The sequence below is a fragment of the Sprattus sprattus genome (genome assembly GCF_963457725.1).
Source record: "Sprattus sprattus genome assembly, chromosome: 16".
Taxonomy (NCBI): domain Eukaryota; kingdom Metazoa; phylum Chordata; class Actinopteri; order Clupeiformes; family Clupeidae; genus Sprattus; species Sprattus sprattus.
This window is the reverse complement of record NC_137914.1, coordinates 27124940-27142437: the sequence shown is the minus strand read 5'-3', so window position 1 is coordinate 27142437 and position 17498 is coordinate 27124940. Positions and strand designations below refer to the sequence as shown.

Sequence of the window (17498 nt, the reverse complement as noted above, 5' to 3'; positions counted from 1 at the left end):
AAAAAAAGACCAAGAAGTTTTGTGACTATGTAAATCAGATTTGTAACTGCAAATACACTTCAATATGACTAGCCAATTAAAGAGCTATTTGTTGACTAGCCATTCAAAACAGCTTTCATCATACATTCAGATGTGGTTCGACATGAGCGCTTAGCACGCTCAGATTTACTTTTGCCACAGATGCACTATATGACTTTCAAAGTTGTCAGATCAATGTACTGTTCACACAACACAACTTGCTGTCACACACAATAGTGTCGTGTGAACTCAGCATTACTAAGCCTCAGGCATGTGCACAGACATCATGGGGGGCTGGTGCTCAAAATTATTTATGAAATTAAAAATAATAAATACATTAAAAAAAAATGGATATAGGATAGGATATTTTGAACTTCATATATTTATTTGTATTTTGTTAACAAACAACTCAAATTATCATGGGCTCCTCTGGACCAGGTAGGGTTACTGATTCTCCCTCATTTGTTTTTGTAGTTGATGGCCTGATCCAAGATAAAAGAGAGCTGCTACCCTGAGATGCTTGCTGCAGTTCCCTGTGCTTTTGCTTTTGGAGTCTCTTTTTTCTTGGCATTATGCTGCAAATTTTGTAAAGAAGATCAATCAATGTTGTGCATAATAATCAAGAGTGACTTACATAATCTCTATAAAGCTGACAACACAGTACACACACAACTGTTTTCTGACAGAGTTGAAGCATAAGCAGCATTACACTAATAATATACCTCAATATACCTCACCAGACTGTCATGTAGCTCAACTTAAGACCTACCTTTCATTTCAATAATTGCAATTTGAAACGAAACAAAACTAGTGAACTTGTCTAATCTGTAGAACAATACAACTGCCATTAAATTCTCTGCCTTCCTCTCTCTTCATTAAACATGACAAATGTCAGTAAACAGCTGGACAAGGCTTTGAAATCACAAGTTTTTTGTTCATTTATTTTTTAGGAAACGTTGGACCAGTTGCGATGTAATGTTTTCACCGGCGCTTCACCGGATTGCACACACACTGTCATTACCTGTTTGTCTGATGCTGCGGGTCAGAAAAGAGGTAGGGTGCAGCCGTTTGGCCTGGCGCTTTGGCCTGCATGAGCAATAGGTGGAGGGGGTTGAGGGAGGGGCGCGGTGGGGGCTTTTGAGCGCCCAGGAGCATGTCGGGGCGAAATTCTCACAATTCTGCCCCGTCAGATATCAAAACACATTTGGGAGGAATTGATGAAAGCGAGAGTAATTTTTATTCTCAAATATTGAATGAAAAAAATATTGAAATTGGGCTCCAGCAGAAGGGGCACTTTTCTCATCCAGGGCAAAAGGGCAGGTGCTTGAGCACCACTTGGGGTCTACCTGTGCACGTGCCTGCTAAGCCTACAACCCAGACATATGAACCGATAGACTGCTCTTAGTCCACATTGAATGCTGCACCTGTGCGTCTGGGAGACTTTTGCTTACTTAGGTTGATCAAGGTTCAGTATTTAACAAAAGGTTTTCAAGCGCTGATACTAACCGTTGGGAAATCTACTGTGGTTTACTCTGAAACCAATCATGTTTCATGTTTCATCCCTTTTACTTTACTGGAAAAACAGCATCTTTTCCATAATTATCCTGTCACAGGTGATCCTGGAAAGTGCACAAGTGACCCAGATGAGGACAGAGTGAATGATACCCAATAAGGGGAACCTCAGAGCATGGCAGGCTGTTCTGGGTGAAACCAGTCATGTATTCAATTCAGAATGTCTTACATGCGTTCAATCATCCCCGCAGCAGTCCTGCAGTGGACTAATGTTTGGTGCCTACCGCCTTGAAAATGACATACTGGCTTGACACAGGACATGACGGACAAACCAACCAAGGGGGGTTTCAAGTTGTTAGTGCTCGCAGACTCCAGCAATGGGTACACTGTTGAAGCTTGGTGTCCTTATCAGGACTGACAATTTATTGGTCTTTTAATAATTTCTTATTTAGTATTATTCAAATAACACAATGTCATTGCACTTTCTATTCATCAATTGTAATCCATTACATGTTTGGGTTTAAACAGTGTTTTCAATAAACTTTAAAAAGGGTTTAATTGTCTCTTCTTGTCTTACAATTCATACTTACTTTCCAAACGAATGTAGCTACTTTAACACTTAAGCAGTCAAACCACATGAAATTTCTGAATGATTTGATCACCTATGTGTGGCCAGCACCCATGTTCACAATAGCCTGGATACCAGACCGAACTTAGCCCCGCCAACAACATTTGAGGTCTGGAAGTTCGGTCTGGCACTGCTCCGTTGGGGAGAAATTATCATAGATCAGAAACTGACCTAACCAATCAAATTGTCAGGGCGGGCTTTATACGATGATCGACAGATGATAAACAGTAAGGTAATCAACCACATCACCAAAGACCGCTTGGTTTGAATTTGTTTTCAACAAAGATGGCTGCCGCTGGAGAGCTGAGATGTGTAGGCTAGTTTCTGCCATCAAATCTGTTGTAGAAGACATCGACAGCGAATTAATTCCGAAAGAGGAACAGAGAAACGTGATTAATGCATTTGTCGATCAAAAAAATTAGTTTGCCGTCCTTCCTACGGGATTCCGTAAAAGTTGAATTCATCAGCTGGCCCTGGTCACATACTACGTTGCTTTGATTGGTTTAAGGTCTATCCAATTTAGTGAAGAGGCATTTTTTTACCTGATTCGGTTGAAACACGCCCCATAATTACAGCCCAATAGAGCAGTATCAGACTCATATTCTGACTAGAATTATGAGTATGACATCGTCAGGCTATGTTCACAAGGTTCCAATGCACAAAAAGTGAAATGAACTGGGGATGCTGGATTGCTGAACTAGTGTGTATCACGCTAAGCATGTGTGCAGATCTTAGGAAAAGGCTTTTGATCCAAAAAGAACAAAAGATATCTCATCGACAAAACAGGCCAGATAGATCACTGGGTGAAAAGATTGCCAAAAGGCCAGGTATAAATACTTAGTGAGGTTGGTCATGTTACTGTTTGTGGGTACACAAGTACAGATGAACAAATACAATTACAGACAAATGGAAAAGGTGCATTATAAAAGTAATACATTAAACAAAACAGGTAAGTAATTGAAAGCAATTCTGATGCGAAGACCAATTTGATTAAACAGAATAAAAATATATGGGAATAAAGAATAATGATCCCATGACCCCCACCTGTTTACCTTGAGAGGCCCACCAATGACATCAGTAAAAAATACACTATAAGAACTGTACTTTCACAGCGGGAGATCTCGGGGCATCTGCTCTCCCGCTGTGAAAGTACAGTTATTATAGTGTATCTTTTACTCATTGGTGGGACATCCTCATATTGAATTAAGAATGGACACATCTACATTCTGCAACAGTACCTCCACCTCTAAACTGGAGAAGTTAGGTCTACGTTTACTGGACCAGTGCTCGTTTTCCGCTCTGACATGATTTTGATCAGTCTCAAGTTGCTTTCGCGTTGCCTGTGGAGTCTGTGGATTCTGCACATGTCTTTTTAGTTGCATGAAGGAGCTGGCGGGGTATTTATGTATGCAAATTCAGGTGTACAAGAACGGCCGTTCGATTTAAGAATCAGTCTCTGTTATGATTTATTTAAAACTACAGAAATGTTCATCCGCCCTCTTTCAAATGCCTGTAGAAACTGTTCTGTGGGGCTAGGTTATTTGTTATTGATGAGAGATGTGGAAAAAGCTGTGACTCTTGTAAAAGCAAAAGCATGTAACAGCTGACAACTTTATGAATACATATTTATAGGCTATAGTTAGGGCATGTGCCTCGTCCTATTGCAAAAAGTGTGTAGCGATAATACTGTGACAGAAATGTTAAGACAGCAAATGCGGCTGGCTCTGTTATGTGTGTTAACTCACTACCCACTGGCACATCACCCATCCAGGGGCGGAGATCCCGGGGGGGACACGTCCCCCCCTCGCATAACGTTGCCCCCACCCCCAACAAAATTGAAAAAAAATATTGTCAGGTCACTGGAATCAGAATGCGAACCCGGGTCGCTGGCGTGGTAACCAACACTTAACCCAGTGTGCTATTGATTCTACAGTCTTAATTTAAACAAATAAAACAATAATAAATATGAGAATATGTCTACATTTATTGTTTCCATCAGGTCCGCTTCACCTGCTCTCTCTCACCTGCTCTCTCTCTCTCTGACAGCCGGTCAGTCATTTCCCTACTTTCACTGGATAAAGGCATTTCCCATGAGGCTTTGCTCCGACCATCCTACATTAATTTATGAACAAAAAACGAATTAAATCGCTGGCCAATTTATATTTTTGGTCATGAAAGTTATGTAAAGTCTGAATAAAAAGAATTAGATCAAGGTAGGAGGCTTAGCAAAAATCAGTAGGCTGGATTAATGAAAGTGAGTTTATCTCACCATAAGTGAGATGTTGTGAGACAGCAAGTGCTATATATATTGGTTGGACCACCTCGTTTCATATCTAGGACTTCTTGGAGATTATCACGGGAACTTGACCTGATTTTATTAGTTTTAACTCAATGGACGGCTCATGGACTCCACACGGCTGCGCAGGGCACTAGAGAAGACCTTAATTTGCATGCAGCTGAATTCCTCCTTGAAGAGCCTTGGTATGCGTTTGAACTTTCAACATTATTTGTCTGTGAGTAGATGTTGTGTGTTAGGACATGTATTGCCGTTTAGAGAATTAAAAACTGACGTCGAATTTCTGTTTGTCACTGTTATTAGAGAATTCGGTATTAAGCAGCTAAGTTATGCTAGCTCTCGTGGCAGCAATTTTTTTCATGTCCCCCCCCCCCCCCCCCGGAATTACTCTCTGAAATGTTCCCATGTATTGTCCCCCCCCCTGCAATGAAATGGGATCTTCGCCCCTGCACCCATCTATCTTTAAACCACACTTACTTTGTTTAAGAGAAAATACAAGAATACGTCAGCAGATTGTTGTCATACCTAGATAAAATGTAAATATTATATATATGATATACTGTATATATAAATAAAATATTGTTTGCATCATTTTCCCTGCAAAGTAGATGCTAACTAATGTTACGTGGTAGTGTAATGATTACTATAGAGATGTCTCTTCTTATCGATATTGATAGGTGAAAATTCACCCTATTTAGTTCAGGGCTCCGGAGCTGCATGTAAGTATATTTATTAGACAGACAAACAAAAACAATTGCAATCAGGCTCCCCTCCCAGAACAAGGCTGAAAGTGAAGGCAATGATAAACCCATCACACAAGGTTTATATAGTCAGAAGTTTAGCTTTCAGCAGGGATAACCACTAGTGGATTTCTCACGTCCGAGGCTCCCTGTCTTGCAAGGATGGCAGTTTTGCACAAGGTCGGAAGAAGCACAGTTCCCTTCTTATCTCCTCTGGTCTAAACATGCTCTTGTTCATATGCAGACTAAGTGGCACCCTAAGAGAGAAAAGCCATGTTCCTACTTGCATAAGTACATGATTCATAGAAGGTAATTAATAATACAAGGCACTTGATTATTATTTCTTAAGTCATTAACTTAACATTAACATTAATCAGATATGTGATATAGATACAATTTTATCACAAACTCCTGTGCACTGCTTTCATTCATACTGTTAGTGACCCTCTCCTACTGCTGCACAATCACACTTGCATCGTGCGCCAATTCATACAGCAAATTACTGTCTCTGTTTTGGTGTGATGGCAGGGACAAAAAATACATTATTTGTATAGATCCCGTGGCCAGACGTATGGGGAAACGTAAAAACAAGAGAACCTAAGCAGTTCAATGGCAATTCTCATCCTCATTACTGAGTGTCAGGTAATTAACAAGTTAATGTTAGCATACTCTAGATAGTAAAGAAGATTAAAGCGCATTTAGCATAAAATGAAGGCAATCTTTCAATTATTATACACAATGTCGGGACACTTATCCATCCTTAAGGTGTCCAGTTTAGCTAGGTATGGTAGTTTCTCATCAGGTCGTTTTGCTTTTTTTTTTTTCCTTGTTCAGAGATGGATGGATACATGCAACGAATAAGCCCCTCCCATCAAGCCCTACTCATTCCACACCAAAACAGAGACAGCAAGTTGACCTTGAAAAATCTGCACTGAAAAAGACATAAAGAAACAAACTAAATATTGTCATTGAAAAAGCACATCAAAACATCTTTTCACTGCCACATCCTTTCACTGAGTTAATTTCAGTAGTTTGTTTCAATGCCAGTGTTCTATTTTTCAGTTTAGATTTTTCTTAATCAATGCTGATTTCGCTTTTTTCCCCCAATGACAAACAGACTCTGGTCTCAGAGTGAGCTGACAGACAAATTAAATGGCAATGCCAATGCTAACATGGCAAAACAGGCCGGAAAGGAGGGATTTCATTAATTTACGATCTCAAAAAAGATTAGACTGCACTGGTGTAGAAGTTACATTTAACCCCATGTTAAGATGTCAGTAGAAATGTGTAGTGGATTTCATGGGGCCTTGAAGCCCAGCATGGATGTGAATCATGGGGGAAAACTCACTCCATACTCACCATGTCCTTCTGCACTATGCCACTCCATACTCACCATGTCCTTCTGCACTATGCCAATCCAAACTTACCATGTCCTTCTGCACTGTGCCACTCCAAACTCACTGTGTCCTTCTGCACTATACCACTGCATAATCCATACACACCGTGTCCTTCTGCACTGTGCTGTGTGCTAGGGGGTACTGGTATGCTGGTCTGGAGTTTGGAGCCGAGTGCTACTGTGGGCACAAAATCCAAGCGCCGAACGCCTCAGAGAGCGAATGCAACATGGAGTGCAAAGGAGAGGGGAGCAGCCTCTGTGGAGGAGCCAACCGCCTCTCCATCTACCGCATGGAGCTCAGCCAGGAGTCTGCTCGACGCTGTGAGTCACAACACTACCCCATCATTCCTTCCCAAACTTGAGGTGTACATGCAGTTTACAGAAGAGTTTTGTGTCTAATATACTGTGAGGACATCTTTTGTGGTTCCTGTAAAAAACAGTAATGAAGCATGTCGTCACCTTCCTAAAATAAAAGTAATTTTTTCAGGTTTTCAGATGAACAAAAAACAAAACCAAAGCGTAATATATGATATTTATTGATATGTCACTCGATAAGGTTATGACAAAAGATAACTTTTGACATACCAATAACATTGTATGTCAATTATGTAACACAAGAGGAATACGTGTATGAGATGTTTAAGTGTATGCTATGTTGTCTCTGTCTGTTGGTTGTTTTCTTCCTCTGGAACATTTGTTCATGTTACTAAGTAACTGAAAGATACAGTAAGTTGACACTAAAAAGCACTGGCATAAAAAAGAAAAAACCTGCTCTAGGTTTAGCAGTAGGAGTATTATTAAGAATGGTTTCACACCTGCAGGACCGTCAGTAAGGCAATCAAGCCATTACCTACCAATTGAACATTGGTACATGAACATGGAATTGTATTTGCTGCATGAAAGGGTGCATGATGCAAGTGTGATTGTGCAGCAGCAGGAGAGGGTCACTAACAGTATGAATGAAAGTAGTGTACAGGATTTTGAGATAACATTGTGTTCACACATATATCGATAAGAAGAGACATTTCTATAGTCATCATTACACTACCACTCAACATAAGTTAGCATCTACTTTGCAGGGAAAGGAATGCAAACATATTTTATTTATATAAACAGTATATCATATATATAATATTTACATTTTATCTAGGTATGACAACAATCTGCTGATGTATTCCTGTATTTTCTCTTAAACAAAGTAAGTGTGGTTTAAAGATAGATGGGTGACTGACACTGTAGAACTGGCACCACACTGCTGTGACCCTCTGTGGCCAAGAGGTGCACTCACTGGAAAGACTAATCATGTAATCTGACTTGTGTATCATATGAGGAGTATCAGTAACCAATGATCTTGTATGCTTTCATTGTGTTCAGATGGAAGTGCTATCTTCAAAGGATGCTTCCGTAGACCAGAGAATGCCACATTGGCTCTACCCATCAGTGAATCAATAAGAAATATATCGGTGGATAAATGTGTTGACAAGTGTACAGAGAAGGTAAGACAGTTTGTACATCTCTGTTTGTATGTTTGTTTGGGTGTTGGGAGGTCCTAGTTATGAAAAGCTCTGTGGTTATCATAAAAAATAAAAATGAAATGTAATGTATATATTGGCCCCTTTTTTTAACGACTGTTGGAAGCGGGAGCACATGCGCACTGTTGCTCAAGCAATGAAGTGAGCAGTAAAGGCTTGGTGTGCCAATGGGTCCTCATCTGATGGGCTTTGTACTGTACTGAGAGCTGCTATAGTGACATCAGGAAACTGGAGCAGATCCATATATTTCTGTTGTCTTTGTGGTGCCCCTGCCCTTTTCAGCTAAGGCTTTCATCGCATGCTTGGTGTCTATTGTATCCGGATAATCCATAGTGATGGGAGAGGCTTTTTCATATTCCCAGAAGTTAAGGCTTGCACACATGGGGGTAAGCCTTGTGCTTCATGATCGAGTGTGGGACTGTAGTATGTGATTGATTGTTTCCCTTTACCCATCCGCTGTTCTGGGGTCAGCACGGTTGGCATATAGGCCAGCCTGTTGCTGCCTTTTTTATGACTGACAAAAAGCTGGAAGTCATGCTTGTAATTAGGCTGAGTAAGAACAGTGGCTTGAGCCAATTCCTGTTTGACTAAAGTAAATGCTTGTTATGTATCACTGTTCCACAAGAGTGGGGTTCTTGGTTGTTTTTCAGTTTGCTGAATAAGGGATTGCAACAGGGCTATTTTTAGTTCATGATGCTCAATCCATTCTGCACAAAACCCTATTAACCCAATGAATAACTGCATTGGTGTCACTGGCCTTGGCTTTGGGGCTTTTGTAATTGCTTCAATGTGTTGGAGGAAATGGCCATTCCTTTCAGCACTTATATCCTGCACCTCGGTGCTGCCCCCATAGGGTAGCAGTATGAACTGCAGTTGGGGCAATTCTTTGTGTATTCAAAGCCCTGCTTTATGTCACATGTGGTTGGAGTTATTTGCACTACCTGAGGTTGCCCTGTCACCACCCTAGTACATTTGATTTTCCACATTGTGCCATCACTAGACTTGTAACTGTGTGCCATCACTAGACTTGTAACTGTGGTTTGGCTGTGCCATCACTAGACTTGTAACTGTGGATTGGCTGTGCCATCACTAGACTTTTAACTGTGTGCCATCACTAGACTTTTAACTGTGGTTTGGCTCTGCCAGCACTAGACTTTTAACTGTGGTTTGGCTGTGCCATCACTAGACTTTTAACTGTGTGCCATCACTAGACTTTTAACTGTGGATTGGCTGTGCCATCACTAGACTTTTAACTGTAGATTGGCTGTGCCATCACTAGACTTTTAACTGTGAATTGGCTGTGCCTACCACCCACTGTGCTTCCGAAGTTGGCTTGATCATTGGCCCTATCTGGTGTGCCTTATAACCCTTACCCATTAGTTGATATGTTGCTCGGTTCCTGTCATCTGAAAATGTCTTTGTATTAGTTGCGTATGCGCTACTCCTACAGTTATTCCTTTTTGTTCCAGCGTATGAGACTCTACCATTAGCATTAAGCTGGATTCCTCCCCCATTGTTTTGACCCACATCTTTTCCCTGTCTGTAAGGTACAGTATGGGGGGCACCTAGGGGATTGTGTGTGGGTGTCTTTTGTAGGGCACATCCATTAATGAGCCATGTTCCTGGACTTTTATCCATTCTTTACCCAATTCCCAATCCAATTACCTGGAGCTGTGGCATTTGCATAACTCCTTTGGCCTGTACATCTTTGTACAATCCTTCTGCTGTGCATTGATTTTTGAATTTGAGCTCCCAATTTACACAATTCATCTCTCACTGCTAAGTTTACCAGTGTTTGGTCTGATAGTAGTATTGGTACCTGGATTGCTAGACCTAAGGGTGAACGTGAAACTGGAGTTCTGAAGGGTATTAGCTGTACTTGTTATCGGCTGTCCTGAGAATCCTACTGTCTTTGCATATTTGCCTGACTTGGGGAGGTGGCATCCCTCACTTGGTTTCAGGTATACGTGGCTCCAGAGTCCACCATCATGCTCATGGTTTTACCCTGTAACTGGACCTGTAACATAGGCTCCTCATCAGCTTGGTGAGATACCCTTAGGATTCTCTCAGCACTCTTATTAGTGTGGCCCCTGTAAAGAGCTGCAGGTCCTCTGGGACCCTACTTTCCTCAAGCCTGACCCTCAAATGCCACCTGGTTTGTTTATCTCTTAAAAACTACAACGTTTTCAGTTGCTGTTAATTTTGAAACAGTCAAGGCAATAATAATAATAATGATGAATTTTATTTATATAGCACACTTTAACAAACCGAGAAGTTTTAAGGTGTTTAAGATAAGTCGTGACTAGGGTCTAACAAATTAGTATAAGCATCCCTCAGTATTCTCCAGACTACATCTGCCATCTTCATCTGAACCCCCTTAGAGCAGGCACACTGGTGAGAGAACTCAATGAGTTTCCATGGGCACTAAACTTTTCTAATCTAAATATGTAGATGTTCTCTAATGCAAATAGTCTTTCAGATACTCTGACCATCTTGTTAATTTAATCATTTTTATTGTGATTTTACTGTGATTTTGCTATAGTAAGCAAATTTACGTTTCTGCTCATATCTCGGGAACCGTATGGGTTGAAACTAAACAAAAATTCCCTTCAATTCCTTGACAGCTCCTAAGCCTTATGCAGCCATTCCCAGCAATTTCTGCCTGTCAACTTTTCCCCGCCATTTTCGGAAAAAAAAACTAACAAAAGTTGGCTGGCTCACAAAAATGGCCCATAAAAGGGCAATCAAATTTCAGCAGCCAATATTTGCTAGTGTGAAAGACCGATCTTCATGAAAATATATAAGCTCATTCATAATATACATGTAGAAGCTATGTGTCAAATATAGTCCACAAGGTGGCACCGTAATAAGCACATTTTATCCCATATCTCATCAGCCATATGGGTAAGACCACATTTTTTCCCCCCGATATTTCAATTTCACACAAAAAATAGGGAAAATCTGTCTGAAGCATTTAATCTGACCGTCAAAAAAGTTGGTGTGCTTCATCCTGATAAAAAGTTTGATTCTTTAAACCGTTTCAAGGTTACGCATCAATCAATTGGGAAGGCTTTGCTGATTCAGACTCTAAGATCAATATCTTGTCAGATAAAGGTTCAAACATAACCAAATCTGACAACTTTATCACTCCCACAATCTTTGGATGCCATTACATTTTGTGGTGCTGCAACTAACATATTACAATATCTCAAGAACTGCTTGAGCTAAAAATCAGAAATTCTGTTTACTTACACTTTCACTGCATTTGCTCACAATCTTCCACTTGGCTCACTTAACAAAATGGCTGCCAATGGCCAATCAAATTTCAGCAGTCAACATAAGCCTGTTTGAAAGGCCAATCTTAATCAAACTCTGTAGGCTCATTCATAATGACATATGAAATAAATATTGCCTTTATAAATATTTACAGAACATTTGCAAAATGTACCTGTTGTGTTGTGAGCGATTCAATTCATTCAGCCTTTTGCCACCTGGGGTGCTCTGCACATTCTGCCCGGACATTTATTGTATTATGCACAATGCTTTATTTCCCACTGTTGATATTCTATTTCTTCAGATATGTTTTGGATAAAAGAATCTGCCAAACACCTTAAACATTTGGTTGTATGTACCTTTGATGAATAGCAAACTGTCAAGATGACAGATTCATTCTTGCAGTTTTATTCAAATTGTTGCTGTATCTGAAATACTTTCTCCTTTATGTGTATTTCTAATGTAGGAGCTTCCTCTGGCTGCACTGTCAGGTCACCAGTGCCACTGTGGCTTCCCCACCAGCCTCTTCACACTGCACGAGCGGGAGGATGAGGATCTGTGTATGCAGCGCTGCACTGGGGAAGATTTTGAGAGCTGTGGAAATGAAGAATTCTTTGTGGTGTACCAAACACAGGTTCAAGGTGGGCAAAACATTGTATTCTGTTTATGGCTGATATATTTACAATTTTCAATCTATATCTCTCATGTTCATGTCAACTCTGTATGTCTTGTGTGGTCAGTAGTTAAGTGCAGCGTGGTGTGCAGGCATTAACTCGGTTTAGTGTTCATGGGATATTGTAAGGACACTTTTGTTCCTGTTTCATCAGATAATCCTTGTCTTAGGCAGTTATAAAAGGTTCTCCTTTGTATGGGAAACTAGATGCATGCATCTAAGTTGTTGAAATACCTACAATCAAGCATTTAGGCAGGCAACAAGTCGGCCGGGGAGTAGCCTAACTGCCCCAGTCGTGAACACCCACTGCCCATCGTTGCCCCCCTCATAACTAGTGGTGTAGATCTTGCGATAAAACTCTATCTTAGCTTACTTATCAGGTCTCCTGGTTTCCAAGACTTAACTGTCCCAATTTCTGAGCCTAACACTAATACAAAAACTGTATCACTCCACTATATAGACTACCTGACCCCTACTAGTCAGAGTTCTCTGACTTCCTACCCACCTTTGTTATAAACTCTGATAAAATCCTTATAGTAGGAGATTTAATATCCGCATGGATAGTGGGAGTAATAGCCTTACAATCGCATTCCAATCACTGATAGACTATCAGGTTTTGCCAATATGTAAACAATCATTACAACAACCACATCATTGACCCTAGAAATTGACCACCTTTTAGTTCTACGTCAAAATATTGCCCTTTCAGAACATCACCTAATAACATTCAACATGCAATTAAAACTCTGTGCAACATCCAAATTAACCCACTTCTACAGTCGTTGTTTATCTGACAAGACTACAACAAAAATAATGTCAACACTACCAGCCGTGCTTGCCTCAGCTCTAACTTTAGGGGGCTATTCCACGTAAGTGGTTTAGTGACAAACCTGGATAAGTTAACACAGAGAAAGTGGTAAACCTCCTAATAAAAGAACCCCCATTGGTTTATTCTCATAGCAAAATAGCGTGAGAGGGCTCTTCTAGGAGGTTTACCACTTACTCTGAGTTAACTTATCCAGGTTTGTCACTAAACCACGTACGTGGAATACCCCCCTGGTGTAAGTGGCGTAAGCACATCCCCACTTTATATCGACCTACTAACAGATGGCATCAAATGTAACCCTTGACACTGTAGTTACCACTGAAAAAGAGAATAAGATAACAGAACAGACTTGCCCCATGGTACACTGACCAGACTCGTGCACTTACACAAATAACTGGGAAACTAGAAAAATACATGGTTCTCCAGCAAACTTGAGGTATTTTACCTGGTATGGATGGATAGCCTAAGATATAAAAGAGCTTACTATTCTTCAATGATTGAAAACAATCAAAACCCTCTTTAACACCATTTCTAGGCAGAAACAGAATACAATGGAATATTCCGTTCCTATAACCTGTAGGCTGTAGCAGTAATGATTTCATGACCTTTTTCAATAACAACATTTTAACAATAAGGGAAAGAAATGCAGTGTCCATGACCCTGGTAGATTATACATGGCAGTGTACATGATCCATTAAAAGAAGGATTTGTGATGGGGGTGACATGACACCAGAATGTACATAAATTGTACTTTACAGCGACAATGAGTTCATAAATATTCTTCTATAATTTCCTAATGAACAGATCCCAGTGGGCAGTAGCAAGTCAGCCCAAGAAGTTCTGAAAAAAAGAGTGAAAAGATTCTTTCTACAGTCAAAGCTATTTAGTTCTCCAGCATCTACATTACATTACTTCATTGATCCAGTTTAACCATCTCCTCTTCTTTTATGTCAGATCATCGATGTATGGAGCGCCGGTTTCTTCCCACTCGCTCCAAGCGGCTGGTGGCCTTGGCCAGTTTTCCTGGGGCAGGGAACACTTGGGCCCGTCACCTGGTGGAGCTGGCTACAGGCTACTACACAGGGAGCTACTACTTTGATGGTTCCTTGTATAACAAAGGTAGCGTACCTATGTCAGTTATTGGACAGTGTGAAACATCGGCCATTCTGTTAAATAATCAAAATGCTAAGTTTAATAATGGATTAACAATCTATAACTTCATTTTAATAATGGATTCACATGACAACGCGAACGTTTGCCGATAACACACGCCGTTCGATAAGTACTTTGATGGTTCCTTGTTTAACAACGGAGAGTGTTCAAAACGATGAAGGAAATGTGAGCTGATTTTTGTGGTATGGCTTCGCTAAGGTTTCAAGGGCGAGCGTGACCACTGGCGCAGCGGCAGGACCATCTGCATCAAGACCCATGAGAGTGGCAAGAAGGAGATTGAGGCCTTTGACTCCAGCGTCCTTGTCATCCGTAACCCCTACAAAGCCCTGATGGCTGAATTCAACCGCAAGTATGGTGGCCACATCGGATTCGCCTCGCAAGCACACTGGAAGGGTAAAGGTTAGCAGTCGTATGATGTTCAGAAATGTTTGTCATCTGCTGTTGTCTCATTATACCAAAAACCTTGGTGCAAAGGTTATAGCTATTACAGCTAAGACTACTACTACTACTGTTGCTAACAATGTTTTTAGTTATAAACAGTAAAACATGTTACATTTCTTGTGCTGTTTGTTGGGGACATGTCTCATTGCTACATCCCTCTCAAGTGTAACGCTCTTCTGCGTTGTGTGTGAGTAAAGGTGTAAAGTGACACACGCAACTTGTCTGGATGTCACTGTGTCTATTGCGGTCACACACGGGAGGGGGAGAGGGTGGCTAACATTCCCAGTTCAAGTCCTTTTTCACAGGCATTAAACATATGCTTCACCAACACACTCTGCTCCACTCACACACCCTGCTCCACCCACACACCCTGCTCCACTCACACACCCTGCTCCACCCACACACACTCTGCTCCACGAACACTCCCTGCTCCACCCACACACACACTGCTCCACGAACACTCCCTGCTCCCGACAAAACTGTGGCAAATATTTCCCAAAAAGAAAGACACGACCCAGCAGTGGAGAGATTCAGAGAAGCACACTCAATTCACCCTAACTGGTTTTACTGAATTTAAGCTAAACTAAACACGGAAAACAAATCACAGCAAAAAAACTGTAATAATAAAAAAATATATATATAAAACGATGCAAGAGAATACAGAATGCGAGCAAGGGCTTCGAGCCAATCGGGGCTAATGGTCTGAGGCCTCAAACCACAAGGACAAAAAACATTCAAGAATTCAACATTTGAGATATCATGCGATAAAGTCTGGATTCTACCTACGACCTACTGCAGAATAAGTTAAGAAAAGGAAATATTATGGAATATTGTTTTGTGGAATGAACAGTTAACACTCAAATAAAAGATATCCATCATAAGGGAAATACATTCATCAGACTCCTATTCCTTAAAACTATCATGTTTGTAATACGGGGCAAGTCCACTTTTTTGTTCATTTCTAACCATAAATTATACTGTAATTGATAGTACCCTGGTAGTTCTGCAAATTGAAATGTCTCTGCTTTTATGTCACTGTATGTTCGTCATTGATCAATAGAAAATAGCAAATGTTTACGTGAGATTATAAATTATATGGCTGGGACAGCAGTGACCTGCATGGGCTAACATGTAATCGATAGATCTGTAAAAAAAAAAATCCACTCCCTCCATATTATTGTACCCGACCTTGTGCTGAATAAAAGAATGGGCTCAACAATGGGCACAATGTATGATTTTCCCCACTGCATCCAAGATTCGTCTTCACTTTCTTCTTCCATATTGGCCTTGGGGAAGTTTGTGCTCTCAGGGTTCCCTTCAAGTTATCCCATGAGTTTTGACGGATGTGAGACTGTTGTGTGTTGAAAATAATAGCAGTGTTTAGGGATTTGCAAAAGGCCGTTGTGTTATGAAAATGACATGGAAATCTTGATATGTCCCTGTTTTGTTAAGTAAGTGCAGTTACATGGATTTTGACAGGAAAAATCAGTGGAATTCTACAGTGGAATTGTATAAAACACAAAAGATGAACCTCTCCGATTTCAGTTTCAGTTTGTTTATTTGATGAAGAGGGACAGTGTATATTAATAAACATTAAAATGTCAATGCAAACAATAATAGCCAAAAGGCTCCGATAGCTGTGTTAAACAGATAAATATCAGAGGACAATTTACATCGATTAGATAAGTAAATGATTGGTAAGGTGATATCTCTGTAAACGTAGAAGATAATGAAACATACAGCTACAGACTTACCAATAAATAAAATAAAAATGTCTTTATATCCATATAATCATTTGTTCTTTTTCCATGTTTGTCTGTGTGTATTTTACAGAATGGCCCGAGTTTGTGAACAACTATGCACCATGGTGGGCCTCGCACACTCTTGACTGGCTGAAGTTTGGGAAGAAGGTGCATGTGGTCCACTTTGAAGACCTGAAGAGTGAGCTGTTCATCCATCTGAAGAAGGTGGTGGTATTCCTAGGTCTGGAGGCGTCGGACGACAGATTGCTCTGTGTGGAAGGGCAGAAGGATGGAAACTTTAAGCGCTCCGGCCTGAGGAAACTTGAGTACAATCCCTACACTCCTGAGATGCGAGCCACAATCGACGGCCTCATCAGGACAGTTGATTCTGCTCTTAGAAAGAGGAATATGCCAGGTGTGCCTGAGGACTACAGACCGAGATGAGGAAGACTTTGCCCTTCTCTTTCCTCTTACTTCCTTACACCATTGATACCTTTATTGTTCATCACCCAAAGAGTTTCATGGGACAGAGTGAAAAGGAAATGGAACTGATCCTTACAGAGAAAGTGCAGAGCAGACTAGTTAGACTCTAACTGACTGGTTAGATGGTTGATCAGTTTAAACTGACATTGAAATGAGAGAATACAATGTAATTCTCTTGTGCCCACTTGTCTTAACTCTATAACTGTCGAACTGTGACCAGATGTGTCACTCCACTGCATACTGCAACTGTCTGCTGGCACTTTATTTGCATCTACCCAGAAATGTACTTAATTTTTCTCTCACGCAAAAGATAACCCACTATTCAACAGCCATCCTGTAAGTAAAAACAGTAGAATAAGTAGGTACAAAATCTTTAAGTAACTTATTTTATGTGTGTCCATGTTTGTCTGATATCAACATAAGGTTCAATAAAAGAAGAGAAGAGGTACTACATGTAGTCATTTTAGTTTAAACCATTAAAAAAGAACTGAAAATATACAAAGAATTTTTTTTTATACAATGGCAAAAAAGGAAATGCACGAGATATATACTTAAACAGGCTAGCCGTTACCACTTTGATACTCAGGCTCAGGGTCATACCCCTTTGTACCTCAAGACGCGTTAGTGAGACACTGTTGTAAAAACAGCAGGCAAGCTTGCATTTCCTGTAATTAGTAGCAATCCCATCGGTTACAATGCACTCACACGTACGCATTGCACTAACATTTGACAGTGGACTTGCCCAACTTTTGGGGGGGTGTTGAT

At 40.6% G+C, this 17498-nt stretch overlaps 1 protein-coding gene across 2 annotated transcripts in view; it reads left to right on the top strand.

Annotated features, from left to right (window-relative positions):
- wscd2 (WSC domain containing 2) overlaps window positions 1-17162 on the top strand; it is a 32124-nt gene extending 14962 nt beyond the window's left edge. The window contains exons 3-8 of one of the 2 annotated variants that reach the window (XM_080854306.1): window positions 6727-6911; window positions 7965-8086; window positions 11862-12036; window positions 13849-14013; window positions 14266-14460; window positions 16342-17162. In XM_080854306.1, the coding sequence (XP_080710432.1) occupies window positions 6727-6911; window positions 7965-8086; window positions 11862-12036; window positions 13849-14013; window positions 14266-14460; window positions 16342-16694 (1195 nt within the window). In that variant the 3' untranslated portion in view covers window positions 16695-17162. Of the gene's footprint in view, window positions 1-6726; window positions 6912-7964; window positions 8087-11861; window positions 12037-13848; window positions 14014-14265; window positions 14467-16341 lie in introns of both variants that reach the window. The other variant, XM_080854305.1, reaches the window with a different exon arrangement.
- The last annotated feature ends 336 nt before the right edge of the window (window positions 17163-17498 follow it).